At 37.3% G+C, this 20571-nt stretch overlaps 2 protein-coding genes across 2 annotated transcripts in view; both read left to right on the top strand.

The window, feature by feature from the left end:
• Positions 1–569, top strand: part of LOC124776018 — a 54711-nt gene extending 54142 nt beyond the window's left edge. The window contains 1 exon segment of the mRNA XM_047250858.1: positions 259–569. Coding sequence (XP_047106814.1) covers positions 259–501 — 243 coding nt within the window. The 3' untranslated portion in view covers positions 502–569.
• Positions 570–6215: 5646 nt separating this feature from the next.
• On the top strand, positions 6216–7253 carry LOC124776019 (metalloendopeptidase OMA1, mitochondrial-like). The gene has a single exon (XM_047250859.1). The coding sequence runs from the start codon at positions 6216–6218 to the stop codon at positions 7251–7253; it is 1038 nt and encodes a 345-aa protein (XP_047106815.1).
• The last annotated feature ends 13318 nt before the right edge of the window (positions 7254–20571 follow it).

Genomic DNA, 20571 nt, shown 5'->3' on the forward strand with positions numbered 1-20571 from the left:
ATAAGTATCATCATATTACTTTGTGTCCTTTACATATTTAACAATTGTTTTAACTGTCGTGTTTGTGCTTTGTAATTATTGGAACTTTGTCAATGTTTAGAAGCAAATATTGCAGAGTGAAATGTAGAAAACTGTGAAAGCTCTAATTTTCAACATCAATACTGTAGTGACATTTCCAGTTTATATACCAACATTTCTTTGCTACAGAATAAAATAATCTTGCCAGTGGTGGTCTCTAATGAATGCTTCTTGTTTCAGCTTGCAATACGTTATTTTACGTATGATGTTCCAGCCATCAATAAAGAACCTATGTCTCTTCTCAATCTATGGAGAAAGTTGACTAAGCCAAAAGGGAATATTTTCTTTGGAATTGCTGTTTTACAAGCAGCCGTTGGTTCTGCAATTACATACTTCGAAGCAAAATCTTTTTATACTGTACAAAGTAAACTTATTGAAGAAGAAGAGCTAGGAGAAGATGCTGCTAATCCTGGAATAACATAAAACTAAATTATACAATTTGTAGTGGTTGTTAATGTGTATTGCACAATAAATTTTTTTATTTATGAAAATATTGTCATATATTTCTTTTTAGCATTGTATGCTGGAATCTTTCCTGCTCCCAGGTATAGTACCGTGTTCCCCTAAATATATATATCACCAGTTTTAATTTTTTAGAGAGAGTTCTACAGGATGTTATCGAGCAAGGTGGCACAGTGATTAGCACACTGGACTCGCATTCAGGAGGATGACAGTTCAGACCCACATCCATCATCCTGGTTTAGGTTTTCTGTGATTTCCCTAAATTACTTCAGACAAATGCTGGGATGGTTCCTTTGAAATGGCACAGCAGACTTCTTTCCCCATCCTTCCCTAATCCGATGGGACCGATGACCTCACTGTTTGGCTCCCTCTCCCAAATCAACCAACTGACCAGGATGTTAAAATTGGTCCTGTCATTCCAAGTTAAAATTTTTGAGGGTTGATGTCAGTCAAAAGGCACTGTTTTGTTGCCACCCGTAGCTAACGTCTAAATGTTTTTGTGCAGTTCAACTGTATGTTTGTTTAACTTGTAGGTCAAGGAACAGTAAAAGATTCTACGTAACTTTGAAATACCATTCATAATCACGCATAGTTTACCACAGAAATGGAAAAGAAACTGCATTCTGACTTCCAATGATCTTTTTTTTTTCCTTGCTCTTAGTGCTACAGTCCTTGATGGGCCTCAGCCTGCTCTAGGACATCATTCCATTTGTCCCTGTCCAATGCCTTTTCTCTCCATCCTCTGACACCAGTAATGTTTAGCCCTTCTTGTATGTCCCATCTTGAAGATAGATGTCCACCTTGAAGATAGACTTTAACTATCCCGAGAGAGTCTATTAATAGAGTTTCAAGAACTGGTTTTAAATGATTACATGAGGAATATACTGCAACCCATGTAGGGATCGTTAAGATAAGATTGGAATAATTACTGCACGCACAGCCACATTCAGTCAGTCATTCTTCGTGCGCTCTGCACAGCCACATTCAGTCAGTCATTCTTCCTGCGCTCCATGTGTGAATAGTACAGCATGAAACCCTTATAACTGGTACATGGGATGTACCCTCTGCCAAGCACCTCAAGATGGTTTGCAGAGTATAGCTGTAGATGTCATCCACCGTCTTCCCCTACTTCTTTATCCCACTGGGTTTTGTTGGTTTTACATGTTCCATTCCAGAAGTATGGGTGACCCATTTCAGGAAGTTTACTTGAATGATCTTTATGATTTCAAGTTCTTTATATAGTTCAAAATTATATTGCCTATGCCACACACTACCTTCATTAGTTGCCCCATAAAATTCATTATACGCCTTTTGTTTAACGCATCCTATTAGCTCTTCACACTATTGTGTCAGTGTCCAGGTTTCTGAGCCATATGTTAATACTTGACTTTATATAGTAGACAATTTGTTCCCCTGGATAGATTTCTGAACTTAAGTTGTGGGGCCAGCCCATTATAACACTTATTAGTTAGGTGGATGTGCCACTTTATTTCCATACTAATATCATTCTGTGGTGTTACCAATGTTCCCAGATAGGCAAATTCACAAACAGATTCTATTTGCTCTGGTCAATTTACAACACATTTATTTCTGTTCATATTATTCGCATGCAGTTTTATAGATGTTCACTTCCAGTCCCATTTCTACTGCGGCTGCCACCAGTGTTGTATATATTGCTTTAGCGCCAGTTCCAGTCTTGCATTGATATACACATCATCTGCACAGGCCAGAACCTGCTCCAGTCTATTGTATGTTGTGCCTGTTTGAACATTCCTTATTTCCTTATCTAGCGCTATGTTAAAAAGAATACATGAGAGTGCATCCCCTTGCTTCAATCCGTAGTTAATTTCAAAATTTGTTATTAAATTTCCGTGCATCCTTACTTTACATACTACTTTTCCCATAGTCAAACCTCCGCAGTGCCTGAGGCGATGTAGGGAAATCACGGAAAACCTAAATCAAGATGGCCAGGTGCAGGTTTGAACCATCGTCCTCCCGAATGTGAGTCCAGTGTACTAACCATTGCCTCACCATGCTTGGTAACTTTATATGCCTTTCAAATTCTGCCGCTTATTTTTGCAATGAGTAGGTAATGATCTCAGTCCATATCAGCACCTCTGAAACTATGCAGTGCCGTACTTCAGAGACATGCCTGATACTATTAATATATGATCAATATGAGTCATAGCATTGTTGTCTGGTGACATTCAGGTCATTTTATGTATATTCTTATGCTGGAACCATGTTCTGGCAATGTCATGTTAAATGATGCTGGATAATTTATTAGACAGAGACAATTGTTATTGCTCTCTCTATGGAGGATTTATTTACTAATGTTTGGGGAGAAGACCCGCCCCTGCTGTGCCTTATCATTTATATCTCCTATCGCCATTTTCACGTCATCTTTTGGACACTGTATATAAGCTTGGTCCAGTTGTTCATTGAAATCCTTACCTCCCTAAAACATACATATCTCAGGCTCTGTACAAACAGAATTTTGTTTGTATGCCTTCATCCATCTGGCATGGAGTATATTGTCCAGAGGCTGTTGACAAGAGCCAAGCCAGATGTAAAATCTTTGCCTCCATATTTGAGGCCTCTACAGAAGGATAAAGAAATGGCTGTACCCATTTATATCTGTAACGGACCATTTCAAATTATATTTCATCTATATTTGCACCTACATGACTACTGTGCAGTTCACAAGTAGATGCCTGGCAGAGGGTTCATTGAACCACTTACAAACTATTTCCCAGCCATTCCACTCTTGAACCAAAAACGGGTAAATCAAACATCTTCTGGAGTTTCTCTAAACTTGGAAAGAAAGGTGTCACTCACAGATCATTTCAAAGTGCAGATGACAACCTGTGGCACCCTGCTACATGTAGGATAGATGTTTATCATATTTGGAAGTTTTTGTGCGTGCGCGTGCGTGTGTGCGCGCGCACTCACAGGTGAGCGTGTGCATCTAGCTTTCCATCTGCACTAATCTGCAAGTGACACCTTTATTGTTATGTTTAGATAAACTCTAGAAGTTGTTCAACATGTAAACTTAACAGTCATTCAGTGCTATTGTAAGTGTGCCTTTCAATAATTTGAGTAAACAAGATTTTTTAAAACGTTGACCCAGCAAAATGCAGCAATCATATAATTGTACAGGGTGTTACGTCAGAATCACATGTGGCATATAGATCTTTCAAAGCAAATTTCATTACATTTAATGAATAAAGGTTACCAGTTTCGTGCAGTAAGAAGGAATAATATGCAATTCACGTTTATTGCTGATGTGATCAAGCAACTTTGTGGTTCATAATCATTGACATACAGTCCAATAATCATTTGTACCTGAGTTAGCCACACCAGTCAATTTGTCTAGCTAAAATTCCAAGTTCACAGATATTCAAGTATTATGGTTTCACACAACAGTATTTATGTTCTTCTTGTCCAAATCAAATACATGACTGCCTTATAAAAAAGATTTCTTGTCATTAATACAGTTGCTTCCACACTTACATTATTGTATCACTTTGCTCTTCTTTAATGAAAAAAACTGCATTCTCACAAAGTTTACCAAAAAAATGCATTCTGGAATACTCAAGACAATAAATGTTTAATGAAAGCTGTTTCCAGTTTAACATGTTCTGTATCACAGTGGCATTACGTCTATGACTTGTCCAAGCTCTTCAAAGTGACTCCACCCTCAATCCATTATTGATGACTCATAACCATCTCAGCATTGGTGCAAAAGTGATAACACTCAGAATGTTCTAGAAGGTCAGTGATACTGCAGCTCTGGAAGTGAGCTGTTATGCTTATTACTGGTAAGGGTGTTAGTGACAGTACCCATACATTGTGTGTGTTACAGATTGATTGTTGATATTGTGTCTTCTACTAATTTCAATATTGAGTGCTACCTCCGGACAAATCCCCATCTGGCCATTTGGAATTGCGTCCTCTTCTACTAATTTCAATATTGAGTGCTACCTCCGGACAAATCCCCATCTGGCCATTTGGAATTGCGTCCTCTTCTACTAATTTCAATATTGAGTGCTACCTCCGGACAAATCCCCATCTGGCCATTCGGAATTAGGCTTTCCATATTACCCTGAATCTCTCCAGGCAAATGCTGGGATGGTTCCTTTGAAAATGTCACACTTAGTTACCTACCCAATCCTTTTGTAATAAGAGGTTGTACTTCATCTTTAATGATAGTGATGTCATGGAACATCAACCTCTAATCTTCATTCCTTCCTGGAAGGACTTATAATTCTGCTATTTACAGCATGAACATGTGAAAAGTCCACTGACATTTTGAGGAATGTTCTGACAGTTTAGCACAGGGATCCTGACCAGAAGTGTTCTTCAGCACATTAAGAAGCTTCCCAAATTCTACGGCCCTCACATGAGGAAAAATCTACCTCTCCACTAAATGTTTACTGACAGTGAAAATGCTTATCACCAAAAGCAGTTTCAAGACAGGGTGCAGAAATGTCTGTAATCATCTCAGTGACAATCCTTCTATGTAAGTTTATTAGCCCTTTGGAGGAATACACTTTCCTTTCTTTCTTTCATTTTTTCTTGTCATTGCCTGCTATAAAAGAAAAAAAAGCTCAATTTCCTGAATAACGGAGAGGAACATAAGTTATTGCACAATTTGCTTGTTAAGGCAATAATTTGAAGTGATGAAACTCAGAAAGATACTGATCTCTTAAACTGAAACTCTCACAAATAATCACTTTTAAATTGTGATAACAAATGTAAATCTTTCACTTTCGCAGATGGAATGCAGTGATTGCAATGCTGAACAGAGAATGAAATTTTTTTAATTGCTTCGGAGGGCAGTCAGTAAAATTATGAATCAGTCATTATTTGTGAGAGAAAACCTGCAAAAAGGGTTTCTGCAAGGATTACACCTAAAAGTATTATTCTGTACATTTGGCAATGAGTAATTATGGTCACTCTGAACACACAACTGAAACAAAAGAATTCAGATGCTGTAGGATCAGTGTGTTTGTTTTGTTTTTATTGACAGTACAATGTCAGTTTCTGCTAACACATGTAAAAATTTTAGTGTCATTTTATTTTATACATGTTGTGAGAGGTTACAAGTCAGTTGGTATATTATCAAGTTTTTTTTTACTTTCTGGTGCTGTAGTGTGGTGTTACTGATGTGGTGCCATCATTTAAAATATGCTAAGTGCATGGTAGCTTCCCAGATATGATTAACTGGTTTGAAATGCCAAGAAAGTACAAACAAAGTAGTTGAAGATGATCCACAGACAGATTATCTTAAGTGAATGTGAACTTTGTTGTAGATTATGGCATGGAAAGCTATCATACAGAGGCATCTCCTGCAGACAAATGTGTTTTCTATTGCAAAAGACTTTTGTAGTCGGCAAAAGAGTTTGTTATGGTGCCATTTACACAATTTTAAACAGTGTCACCATGTGCCTTTTGAAAGATCATCAGATGTTACAAAATTAGCTTATTCAGTAACTGAGCTTCATCCAAACTTTTTTGTTAAGAACAGTTTTACTTTCTTAACGTCTCATAACCATGCAACAACCAGGCATTCTGTTTTATTTAGACAACCTGTTCTGAGAAATCACTGCAGAAATTATTCAGTATATACCGTTTTGTATATAGCTGATCCTGTACTTCGGACAATAGCAGTAATGGTTGGCCTCAAACTTCGTCACTGGTGGAAAAATCTAACACCTAATGAAAAGGATATTTTTTTTGAAGCTGTGAAGAGAAACATCATCTCTGTTTTAATTAGTTTTGTTTTGTTGCATTCTGGATTTCTGATGCTTTATGCTTACTACCTTGAATTTGATCCAGTAACAAATAGGAGAAAGCTTGTAGTATTTTCAGATGACCAAATAAGTGAGATAGCAGCTTCAGAGCAAAGGAGAATTATTAAGAGACATGAAGTAAATATCTTGCCCACAACCCATCAACTCCATCAAATCATTGGAAAGATAGTCACAAAAATTGTGGATTCAAATGATGAAATTCCTAATATTAGAAATAAAATGTGGTCTATTTATGTTGTTGATAGCCCAGAGATAAGAAATGCCTTTGTCTTACCAAATGGTGCAATATTCTTCTTTACAGGCTTGCTTACTGTAGCAAGCAATGATGATCAAACTAGTATTATATTGTCACATGAAATGGCTCATACTGTATTGTCACACATGGCAGAACAAATTAGTAATGTTCATTTTCATAATTTATTATTTAATCTTGCTATTATTGTAATCTGGGCAACCATGCCAATCCTCTATGCATTTCCATGTCAATGGTTTGCAGAATATCTTGCAAAAATGTTTGTGGAACTCCCATTCAGTCGCAATCTTGAGCTAGAAGCTGATAAAGTTGGTCTCATCTTAGCTGCAAAAGCTTGTTTTGATGTCAGAGAGGCAAGTTTGCTGTGGTCCAAATTAAAATTGTTGGCTTCCCTTGAAGGAGGTTTAAGTACTGAGCCTGCTGAAATATTCTCTACTCATCCTAGTTATGAGACAAGGAAGAGGCATCTTGATAGTCAGATACCAGCAGCTCTTAAATTAAGAGAAAAATGTGATTGTCCTCGTTTGCCAGGAAATGATCCAAGGGAATTCATTAATATAATGCTCCATGATCTTGAGGAACTTCAGAGAAACCATAAATCAATTTATATTATATCAAAGATACTAGGTAATCAATCAAAATAAGAGAATTCTTAGTGCTGCATAAGTGGCAAATGGGTGATGGCTGTGGGCTTACACAGTTTCACAGAACAGAGATTCATGATAATGTTTCTCAGTTCAAACATTCACGTAATAATCTTAGTCACATGTTTTATGGATGATTATAAAGCTTGATAAAATGACTAATAAACATCTGCAAAAAAGTATTTAATTCTTGTTTTACCTTTTTTCAAGTAATGTGTGATATCAGAACAATATGTGGTGTCTGAATATAGACTTATGATCTGTTTAAATGTAATTGATGTTAAGATGGAAACAAATATTATTGTATATAAGATAGCTGTTGCTGCATTTTTAACTTTTAAACCAGAAGGGACCAAAAAAAAAAAAAGAGTTCTCTGTAATGCATGCTGTAGAAAACAGATAAAGTTTTTAATAATAGTTGTCTGTTGTTGTATATGTATGTAATTAGTAATACAGTGTGAGATTGTATATTCATACTTTATTTATATATTTGTCCATATAAACCTCTTTTTCAGTACATATATGATACACAGGGTATTGGACAGAAAACCATTGTATCTATTGGTTTTCCAAACATCAAAAATACATTATTTAAATTTTTATAACAAATTGGATCTATACAGTTAATAATTACAAATTTTTTAAAGTACTGCGTATTTATGACTTATTTCTGTAATTAAAAATACAAATTACATTTTTTTCTTGCATAGGATACTGTGAGATTGAATAGTAGCAGTTTTTCAGAAGGAAGGCTGTCACAGACTTTTTAAAGCTCTGTAGTTCAGGAAGAGATTTTATATGTCTTGGTAATCTGTTGTATGCTTTTGTTCTTGCATGATATACACCTTTTTGGCATCATGTGGTGTTACAACGACTAACATGTATGACACTGTCTGACCCGATACTGTAGTCAGGGCACTTTTGTTTTGAAGAAAAAGGTTTTCTTTTCTCAGTATACTTTTTTTGACATGCATGACTACTTCCAGTATATCAATGTAGGGAAGGAGCAAGATCTTTAGATCTTTAAAGAAAGGTTTTCATGGTTTTCTGCTGCTCATTTGTTTCATTATTCTTATAATTGCCTTTTGTTTCCTGAAAACTGTTATTGCCTGGTATACATTTCCCCAGAAAATGATACTGTACTTCAGTGTTGAATGTTCATGAGCAAAGTATACAGCTCTAACTGTTTCTGCAGTGGTACTGTTGCAAAGAATTCTTACTACCTAGCTAATTTTTGCTAGTTTTGAATTTAGCGATGTGATGTCAGTGCTCCGTTTAAGATTTTCCTGGATGTGAATCCAAAGAAATTTAGTTTCAGTGACAGCACCAACATTTTGGTTATCTATACATATTACGGTTTGTGCCTCATTTTTATTTTGATCTGTGTGGAAATTCATGAGTGCTGTTTTTTGGGCATTAACTATTAACCTGTTTTGGTAAACCATTCAGAAACTTCTTTTGTAAAATCTTTTGCAGATGCAGTAATATTTTCTTCTTTATTTCATTCAACCAATTGACTGGTGGCATAACAGTACTGGTTCAAAATCCCTAACGTGTGATGGGAAATCATTAATATATATCAAAAAAAGAAACGGACCTAAAATAGAGCCCTGTAGAACACCATGACTTAGTCCACACAGTTCTGAAAGATGTATCTGGAGTTCATTTCCTTCCATGTACTTAATTTCAGTTACCTGAGAGCGATATTCCAAATATGATTTAATCCACTGATTTGGCATACCTCTTACACCATACATTTCAAGCTTCCTCAGGAGCACAGAATGATCAATCACATCAAAAGCTTTTGTTAGGTCCAAGAATAAACCTGAGGTTTTTCTGTGGTTGTCCGCTGCATTTAAGACATGGTTTATCAGGTTGAAAGTGGCTATTTCAGTTGATCAATGTGGTCTGAAGCCATGTTGACATCCAGAAACAATATTATTATTGTCAAAGAATGTAGTTAGTTGTGAAAGTAACACTTTTTCAATAATTTTCGAAAACCTTGACATTAGTGACACAGGCCTATAGTTACGCATACGTTGTTGCCAATCACATTTTTATATAGGGGTATTAATTTTGCCATTTTTAGTTGCTGTGGGAAGACACCACATGATAAGGATGAATTGCATATGTCTGATAAAGGAGAGAGTATGTGTCTTGCTTTTATTTATGTAATGTAATCTGGAATATCAACAACACCAGTTGAGTAACTACTCTTCAGTGAATTAATGGTATTTAGGAGCTGTGTTGGGCCTGTTGGACTGAGGAACATGGATATATTATTTATTTCTATACATGAAATTTCTTTCAGTGTTGTATTAGGTGGATTATTAAATTTTTCCTTCACTGATTTTCTGGCAACAGTTGCTGAATAAGAATTGAAGCTGTTAGCAACTGCCCTACGGTCAGTGACATTCGTGCCACCATGTGATATCACAGAATTTTTGTGTGTTGTCTTCTTCCCTGTAAGATCCTGCACAGCTTTCAACATGGACTTAGTTTTATTGGGTGACTTCATAATATATTTGTCATCTTCCTTTATTTTTGCCTCTTTTTGACACGTTTCAAAACTAGCTTATATTTTTTGAAATAACTAAGAAATTCTGGACTGCTGTCAGTTTTTGACTGCAGAAAAAGTTCCCACTTCCTTTTACAAGATACTCTAATGCCTGATGTAATCCAGTTTTTGAATCTATCTGTGCTGCTTTCCTTTGTGTAAAAGCCATGTCAAGGTCATGCTTGAAAATGTTTAAAACATTTTCCATCTTTTCATTGGTGACAGAGGTATCAAATACTTCTGTCCAAGATTGTTGGCTGGTTAGATACTGGTAGTATTCAATATTTTTCTGACTATTTTGTACATTGTCACTATAGCCAGTTTCAAAGTTTTCTGATGTACACTTGTCCATGTTTACACATTCCTGATCAAGGAGTGTAACACTAGTTTTTGTTACATGTGTTGCAGAGCTAACAGTTGGATTGTCGGCTTTTATAACATTTAAGAACTTTTCTCTGTGAGAGCTATGGCTCAGAAAGTCAATGTTAAAATATCCACACAGTGCCACTGTTTTCCCAGTTGTCTTGAGTTTGCCTAAAGCGAGGTCCAGTTTTTTGGAAAAAAAAAATTGCTTATGTTGCTGGTGGTGGTGGTGGTTAGTGTTTAACGTCCCGTCGACAACGAGGTCATTAGAGACGGAGCGCAAGCTCGGGTTAGGGAAGGATTGGGACAGAAATCGGCCGTGCCCTTTCAAAGGAACCGTCCTGGCGTTGGCCTGAAACGATTTAGGGAAATCACGGAAAACCTAAATCAGGATGACTGGAGACGGGATTGAACCGTTGTCCTCCCGAATGCGAGTCCAGTGTGCTAACCACTGCGCCACCTCGCTCGGTCTTATGTTGCTAACAGGAGATCTATACACATATAAAGCAATAGTTTTTCAGACATTAACTCAATAGCTGAGATTTCAAAGTCTCTTTCACAACCTAATTTGCAAACAGAGGCTATACTCTTAAAATCTACATTTTCTTTTCTATATATACAAGTTCCCCCATGTTTTGATTTCATTCTACTAAAGGAGTTTGCGAAATTAAAATGCAACAATTTTAGGTACTGAAAATACTCATTTTGTAACCAGTGCTCACAAGAACACAAAACTGAAACATCTTTCCATTCACTGTTGAGGAGTATATTTATTTCATCAACTTTGTTTGTTAATGATTACATTCTGGTGTGCAGTCTTCCGTGTGTATTTGCAATTTAATTCTGCATTACATGTTTTTGTGATACAGTCTAATTCCCTAAAAAATGTCTTTCACCCTTTTTGTAAGACTTTGCGTCTTTCTTTAATGACCTAATTCTCCAAAGTACTTTGGACTGCTTCTGTACTATGCCTGTTATGACTCAAATTTTCTAAATGACAGATTTCTTCAACCAAAAGTTGTTTCCCACTGTGATTTATGTGAAGGCCATGGCTGGTATGCATGGATCTGTCTAGCGTGCTTACATTTATTAAGTTCACATACAGGAATTTTTTGCATACTTCATGTCTCTTTGTTTACTCTTTCTCTTAGTTTATTTACAAATGACCAAGGAGATAGGTCATATGTGTGTGGTCACTTTAAGACAGCTACATTTGTGTTGCCAATTTTTGGGTAGCACACTTTCAAGAACAGTGATGAGTTCACTACCTGTATCTCTGGGAACATCAATTTCACCTGCACAAATTACGACACAGTCTTTTGAGTCAAGGTTTTCACACAATTTCACCATTGTTTTTGTCACTTCTGCAGTGTTTGCTCCTGGCTTGACAAAGGTCTGGACACTTGCATTAGATTGTGTATCTGCCACCTTTTCTGCTATCTGATGTCCATGATTATCAGCAAAAATTAAGACCTTGCATTCTTTTTTGATAAGTTGACTAATTTTTTAACCACATTTCTTTGTTTACGATGGGACCCGCATGAAAAATTTACAGTGCACAGCTGTTATAGTTTGTAATTATTATCTGGCTCATATGTTTCTGAGTGACAATGTTTGTAGAATCATGTTTGTCATTATAGGTACTTGTTGCACTTACTTTTATATTTCCAAGTTTGTGCTGGTTTCCACTGTCGTTCTTCCTTTGTTTATATCATTGGTAGCTGATATTTCTTTGAGGTTGAGTCGGTGTTTTGTTTGTTGTGTTTTACAACCAAGATTTTGCAGTTGTTTCACCGATAAGGCAACAGTCCTTTTAAGTTCATTGATTTCACTGTTTTTTGTAGTTAAAATGAGACCAAAGTCATCGCAGTGTTTACATATGAATGTACATTTGCCACAGTTTTTTCACTAGATTTTGATCTTGTAACGATTTGGTTTGCATTTTTTGCCTTAACTTTGCAGTAGTAACATTTTCCATGATACTGTTTTTTGCACCTGGATTGGCAGAAATAGGACAAGGATAGGAAAGAAAATTAGCCATTTCCTTTTGGGTGATATGCTGTTGCCTGAAATGATTTAGCAAACTGCGGAAAATCTAAATTTGAATGGCCAGATGGGGATTTGTACCTTAGAAAAGAATGCATGTCCAGTGCATTAACCACTGCACTATCATGTTTGGTCTGATGTGGTTCCCTTGTCCTGTTTAACATGTATCAGCCAATACTGCATTCAGAGATATACAGGATGTTTCTTTAAGAGCACGCAAAAATCTAACAGGACATAGAGAATGCTCCACCGAACAACTTTAGGTAGGTAGGGAACCTGGGGTCGGAGAAGCCAACTTAAGGAGATATGGAAGTAAACTTGTGTACCATTTTGTCTAGCACTACTGCTTTCCAGCTTATTTACAACTAACATGTGAAAAAATTTACATGTACTGTGCTGTGTATTTACATGTACATTATTTATTTACTGCAAGGAAACAAGGACGACGAGCCTGATTACTAGGAAGTCATGATGCAGGTTTTGTTTTCTTTACTTGTTCATAAAGTGGCTCTATTGTACTTGCATTGTCCCATGACAGAAAGTGCTATGAATCAACGACAGACCCATTCATTATTCAGTTCTACTCAGATACATACAGTACAATATGATGGGAGCAGTACTGGTACAGTTTCGTAGAACTTTCTGACATGCATCTTGTGTGCGGGGAAGTATGTTGCAATGCTCTTGCTGCTGGAAGGTTGTATAGGGAACGATTTTCTAACAGGTATCATCTGTCGTGATGAGTTTTTATTTCTCTTGATCAACAAATGCAGGAGACTGGTTAATTGGTAAGAAGAAACTAGGGACATGGCAACATGATGACCACTCACACACCCATTTTTGAACAGGAATGTGTTGCAGCAGACCACACTATAAGCACTCATCATATTGCATGTGAAATGGGTGGTGCATGTACTATCGTGTAGTGAGGAATGTACAAACAACAGTTTCATCCATATCACACGCAACTAGTCCATACAATGCTTGTGACTGACTTTGCACCAAGGGTCGCTTTGGGTCAGTGGTTGCGCCAACACTGGACTGGTCGGCCAGATTTCCTCCAAATCGTATTGTTTACTGATGAGGCCTCATTTGGTAGTGATGATATTTCAAATAGCAGGAATAGCCATGTGTGAGATGAGGAAAACCCTCATGCTGTAATAGAGTTGCACCATCAAGTACATTTTCTTGTGAATATCTGGATCGGCACTGTTGGCGACAATCTCATTGGGCCATGTCTTCTCCCAGGGCATCTTAATGGCCACCTGTACTTGAGGTACGTGCAAAGATGTTCTGCCTGAGTTGTTGGAGAACTTACCCTAGGCTGTTCGTGAGAGGATGTGGATACAACATGATGGTGCACTGCCTCACTTCAGTATGGATGTCTGCAACCATCTCAATGCTGTATTTCGTAGTCACTGCACTGGAGGGGTAGGTCCTATTCCATAGACTGTGAGGTTACCTGACCTGAATCCCCTTGATTATTTCCTTTGGAGATATCTAAAGTCACTTTTTTATGAGACGCCAGTGGATATGGAAATGGAATTAGTTGCCAGAATTGTAGCTGCTTGTGATGTGACTCAAAACACACCAGGAATATTTGTCTGGGTGTGTAAGAATCTTGTTTGCCGATGTTATGCTTGCATTAAGGTTGATGGCTGTCAGTTTCAGCACATTTTGTTAGATACAGTACAAACGGTATGCTTATTGTGTCAATGATGGTATTTGCAGCTAACTGTAACTAATGTAAATAAAAAAAGTACTCAGTAATGTGATTTTATTCCTAACATCTCCTCAAGTTGGCTTCTCCAACCCCAGATTCCCTAACTCAAATTTTTCAGTGGAGCAACCTCTACATCCTGTTAAATTTTTGCAATCTCTTATGGAACATACTGTATTAATTCATAAACCATTCCATCTTTCTGTTAAGTTGGTAACTCATTGTGATTTCTTTAATGTAACTGAAGCATTTTGTAGTGACAATAAATTTTCATAGAAACAGGAATAACTGAACGACTGTGCAGTGAAGTCTTGACTGTTATCCTTGGCCTATTCCTAAAAGTATTATATGGTGTCTCTTTCACAAAACAGTGGTTAGCTCACTGGACTTGCATTGAATAGGAGTAGTGTTCAAATCTCCTTCTAGTCAGTCACCCTGATTTATGTTTTCCCTCGTTTCCATAATTTGCTTAAGTCAATCCTAGGATAGTTCCTTTTAAAGTGATGGCTGATTTGTGCTCTGTGTCTAATGGTTTCATTATATTGGGACATTAATCTAACATTCCTTCCTTCCACCTCAAAACAGATCTTAATCTTTGTAACCTGATATTGATATTATTCTTTGGCTTTCTTGTGTGTAATATCTAACAGACAGAGAATAGTAGGAGTATAAAAGACCAAAAGCTGTATCCCACCAAGATCCTAGTCACTGAAGATGACAAACTCAGTTGGAAAACAATGGGACAAGATATTGGCTACAGTTTTCTTAAAAGAACCATCATGGCATTTACTACAAGCTGTTTTTGTGGAAGTGCTGAAAACACAAAAAATTATGAGGATTTGAAGCACATCACTCCAAAAACAGTACCAGTTTCTTAATCAGTGTGCTACCTTATTCCATCAAATAGTAAAACAGAAATATTAGATACTGCAATGCCAAGTCAGCAATACAGTCCTCAAGAATATTTCATCAGATAACTAAACAAACTATGGTGTGTGTTTAATATGGATGACTGTGGACCTTATTTTTTAGATTATGGGACTCAGATATGCAGCCTTGTGATTCTTGGAGAAACTAACTAAACATTGTGGTATTTTAGACTTAGTTCAGTTTAGAATACAAAAGAGTCACATTACAGTTCTTGGCTCGTGGCAGTATGACTAATTTGTTTCATATTGAGAAAACTGTGAAGTATGAATGTAACGATCAAAAAGAGATATTGTGAGACAGTGGTTAATATTGTGACTTGATTAACAAGATTACAACATGAAGTTCTTTGAGGCACTCCATACTCAACTCTCACAACCATTCTCTGAACAGTAAAGACTTTTTTTTCTAGTGTGAAGTTGCCCTTGAAGATGATTCTAGAATACATCAGCAGATACAAATAGTCAAAATAGACAGATTTAGAGAAATCATTGTCTCAAATTTTGGAGATTATCCAGCCAGAATATGATGTTGAGACAAGCATTTTCAAGGTATGGAGGACATGATGTTCCCAGTTAAGCCAATTATGTACATGGACCTAAAAATTTCAGATAGAATACCCTCGGTATTTGCTGGCTCTCATGTGCAATATTAATCTCTTGTGAGCTCTTGTTATCAGAATGGAAATGGACAGATTTCGCAGAGGTTTATTACTAGCTGTTGTGTGTGAATTTATTGTGAAGTGATTCAGAACATCTGTAAGTAATTTGTTCTTATTAAACTATAAGTTGGTGGGCGTTTCATAGTCTATCGCAGTGGCTGGGTCATTTGCAAACATTGTGAAGTAGCTTGTTTTGTTGGAGGACCGAGGTAGATCATTGAAATATATAAGATATAACAGGACCAAGAGAGCGTACCTGCATGTCATCTAACACGGTGTTCTGTAATCTGCTCGTTAAATTGGATTTTAGCCGCTTTCCTAACTGTCCTCGAATTCTGTAGTGGCATGCTTTCTCTACAACTATCGTATGAAACCTTAGACAGGTCATAAAATATGCCAACAGGCAATATCTTCTGTTCAATGCATTCCAAAATGTTATTTTTAAATGAAACTGTGGTTTCAATTGTAGAGATACCTGTTTCGAATCATGGCTTTTGCTAATTGTGTCAAAGTTGTCAAGGTGCTTGACAGTTCTGGCATATATTAATTTTTCAAGGATTTTAGAAAGTGACATCAAAAGGTTTTTATTTTATTTTTTAGGGCCTCCAAAATAGGACATTTCATTCTGTCAGTGAAAATATTTTGATGATGGGAGATATTGAATACGTGAGCCAGGATTTCACTTATATTATTATAGAATGCTTCTAGCAGTTTGCCTGAAATATTAGTGATTCTCTGAAGCATACTTATTAACAACTTCAGAAATACAATGTACATCTACCTCTGCACTTTGGATACACTCGTGACATGGAACTGACTAACTGTTTTACACACATATACACTCATTGTTGAGAGTCCTCTGTACAGTGTTGATTGTGTCAATATACAGTAAATGTACCACATTCCAACAAGCCTCATTACGTTTGTACCACAAGCAAATTATATTTAACATTTCTGTAAATTTTACAAATATAGCCTTACTCAAAGCTCTGTGAAAAATGCCTGCTACATTGTTTTCTGAATCTACTTTAAGGTGTCTACAACTTTATTCATATAACATCCATTGAACACAGAATGGTAGTTTACTTCAAAACATATTGAATTTTTTGTTAAGTTGCCAGTTCTAGCATTACTGACTGCTCCTTAGCTTTCTTCATATACTTTAACAGGCTCTTCAGACTAAGCACCAGAAATATTCAAAATACCCAGAATTAAAATACCTTCTCAGGCTTTCTGCCACATCATGTTGTGTAAATCCCACATTTCATCGATGCAACTGCTCAACATTGTCAGGTAGTGGTGGTTGGTGCTGTCACTGCTACAAGATGCGATGCATTCCATGCGTTTGCTGTGGGCAGTGATTGTGCTGCCAGATGCTCCTGCGGTTAAAAGCTGAATTAAATCTTAGCAGTGTGTTGTGTCAAGTCATGAATCAGAAGCTGTTGTTTTCCCTGTTTTGATGATGTAATGGCAGACAGTGCTAGATTTCAGGTGGTGCTTAGTTGAAAACCTGCATCCCTGTTGATAGGATTGTCTGACTGGTGATAATAATACAGCAGTGTCAAAATTTATCAGGCAAGTAGCAGGCAATATCCATGCACGGGAACACACTCACAGTTAGAGGAAAGTGACGCTCCTAGTGCCCTCTGCTGAGAGCCACAGAAAGGCCTTCCATGCATGCTCTGTGGGCAAGGAAATGTGCTGCTGGACACTCCTGCAGTTGAAAGCTGAATTAAATCTCAGTATTGTGTTGCATTGAGTCATGAATTGGAATCATAATGATTAGCTTTCACAGCTGGTATCTTCATTAATTAAAACTTCTGGCCTAAGAGGCTGTGAGCGAACAGTAAAATTCATTTTCCTGACATTTCGTTGCCAACTGCGGGCAACATATTCTGAGATGAGTCAATGACTGACTGCTAAGCCGTGGAGGTCCCGTTTATATAGAGCATATAGAGGGTGCCACCATGTGTAACGTGCTGTCAACAGTAAAACATCTCTGACTAACATCATTACTCTCAACCAAAGGTAATAGATCATCACATTGTAGGTACAAAGTAAACCGCCATATCTCATCTAACTTTAGGCCTTCTTCTTTTCTGTTAAAATTGTTGTGGTGTTTATAAATCTCTATGGCTTCTCTGTACATTCATGCATAATAATGTGATATAGTAGCTAGAACACTTGTTTCACTGAAATTTATTTCATGATCACCTGTTCCACTACGGCCAGTTTGTCACTGTGTCCCAAATGACAGTTCCTTTTGTGTTTGGTTAGGCAGGTATTAACACTTCTTTCATTATCCCACTATAAACCTTCCCACAACAACAAGTAATTTTATACTCCTCAGGGGTTGAAAAATGGTGCTGTGCCATCTTTCACTGATCTTAAAATTTGCTAATCATCTTGGTGTGTCTAAAGATTGCTTCAACTCAAAACTTGGCCAGAAATTACCAAAATATGGTCTGTAACATTGTGGATAAATGGAAGAAAAACTATCTCACCCAATCGGTTTCGTTGTTGTTTCATGTTTTTGGCCACTTTTCTTCTGGGATGGAGTGCCTGATCTGTCTCATTATCAGTGTATCTATTTTTCTTAAAAGCTGCTTACAAATGATTTAGTTCCTCTTGCAAATAAACTGGCTGACAGATATTATTAGCCCTGGCCACCGATGTTTTAATGACACCTCTCTTCTGCTAGGGATGATGGTTTGGATCCTTATGAGGTAACAATCGGCATGTGTATATTTCCTGTATCCCTTAAGACCTAACATCCTATTTGCCTCTTTAATTTCTGAAACATCCAAAAAATTAAGCTGTTCATTACTCTCTGTCTCCATAGTAAATTGTATGACTCTTTTGTGATATGGAATCACAGTGAAAAGGAATTGGATGGTGTCTTGGTGCATTTAAATAGCATTAATCCAAAGATACACTTTACTATGGAGACAGAGAGTAATGGTTACCTTAATTTTGTGGATGTTTCACTAATTAAATGGGCAGATGGGAGTTTAGGTCATATGGTATATAGGAAAGATACACATACTGATCATTAGCTCCATGAGAATTTGTAACATCATCCCAAGCAGAAGAGAAGTGTCATTAAAACATTGGTGGACAGGGCTAATAAAATCGGTGAGCCAGTTTATTTGCAAGAGGAACTAAATCATTTGCAAACAGCTTTTAAGAAAAATGGATTTGCTGATAATGAGATAGATTGAGCACTCCATCCCAGAAGAGAAGTGTCTAAAAACATGCAACAACAGAAATCATCGGCAGGAAAAGTTTTTCTTCCATTTATCCACAGTATTACTGACCGTGCTGGAAAAGTTCTGGACAAGTTTCAAGTTGAAACAATCTTTAGACCCACCAAGAAGCTTAGCAAATGTTAAAGATTAGTGAAAGATGCACGACACCCTTTTGTAACCCCTGGGATGTGTAAAAGCCTGTGTAGTTGTGGGAAGGTTTATTTTGGAACAGTGAAAGAAGCATTAATACTCATCTAATCAAACACAAAAGGAACTGTCATTTGGGACACACTGACAAATGGACTGTAGTGGAACAGGCTTTTGAAGATCATGATTGAGAAATAAAATTTAGTGCAATGAGCATTCTAGCTAAGACATCACATTATAATGCACGTATGTACACAGAAGCCTTAGAGGTTTATCAACACCACAATAATTTTAACAGCAAAGAAGAAGGCCAAAAGTTAGACAAGATACAGTGGTCGACTCTGTACCAATGATGTGGTAATTGATTACCTTTGATCAAGAGTAATGATGTTAGTCAGAGATAGTTTTACTGTCAGCAGCACATGATGAGTGGTCATGCCCTCTATGCGCTCTTCATAAACAGGACCTCCATGGCCTAGCAACCAGTCATTGGCTCATCTCAGATGATGTTGCTCGCTGTTGGCAACAAAATATCAGGAGGCAGAATTTCTGTTGTTTGACTACAGTTGTAATCCATGGATCAGAAGTTCTTGTTGTTCCTGTTTTGATTTAATGGCAGCCAGTCCTGAATTCTACGGAGCACTTAATTGAGAACCTGCATCCCTGTTGATAATATCGTTCATCATATGGATATGTATGGCCTCCTTAACAACACAATCTCAGAAAGGTGATGCTGGGGATAAAATTTCCATCTTTTTGTAAAACAAGCAATGCTCTGTGTCCAGGCGGTGCTCCACCACGACTCAATCGATCAGGTTGCCCCAGGCATGTATGATGGTAGTGTACTATGCAACATTCTTGCACACTACAGCATATCTGCCTAATATAAGATTTTCAATGTTGGCATGGGATCTTATACACACTGTGTTTGCTAAGGCAAAGGTCATCTTTGACTGAGCACAATAAAGTCCTCAATTTTGCTGTTGGCTGGAAAACACACTTGATGTAATGCCTTTTGAGGATTCTTTCTATTCTTGAAGACATGCCACCAAAATAGGACAAGAATGCCATTGAAATGGGTGCATCTGCATCTTCATTTACATCCCTGCTTTGAATTTGCTTAGAATGGAATGCATGATGTATCTGTCCATCGGAATAGCCATTCTGTTGGAATACTGTTTTTAGGTGTTGTAGCTTTCCAGGTGGACTGTCGGCATCTGAGACCACATGTGCTCTCGGCATCAAAGAGTGTAATATGCTACCACATTGTGCCGGATGATGACAACTTGGGGCCTGCAAACAGAGAATTGCCTGGACATGGGGCATCGCATGTTTTATCAAAAGACAGAAATTTTATTTGCTGTGTCTTCTTTCTGGGACTGTGTTGTTAAGAAGGCCATACATGCCTGTATCTGCACTGTTGACATCTCATCAACAGGGATGCAGGTTTTCAATTAAGTGCCATCTGGAATCCATCACTGGTTACCCAGAGAAAACAAGAACATATGATTCATGACTCGACACAGCGCACTGCTGAGATTTAATTCAGTTTTTAACCGCTGGAGTGTCCGGCAGCACAATCATTGCCCAAAGCTCATGTGTGGAAGGCCTTTCTACGGCTCCCAGCAGGGGGAAGCTGAAGCATGGCT

This window comes from Schistocerca piceifrons, chromosome 2 (genome assembly GCF_021461385.2).
Source record: "Schistocerca piceifrons isolate TAMUIC-IGC-003096 chromosome 2, iqSchPice1.1, whole genome shotgun sequence".
Classification (NCBI taxonomy): Eukaryota; Metazoa; Arthropoda; class Insecta; order Orthoptera; family Acrididae; genus Schistocerca; species Schistocerca piceifrons.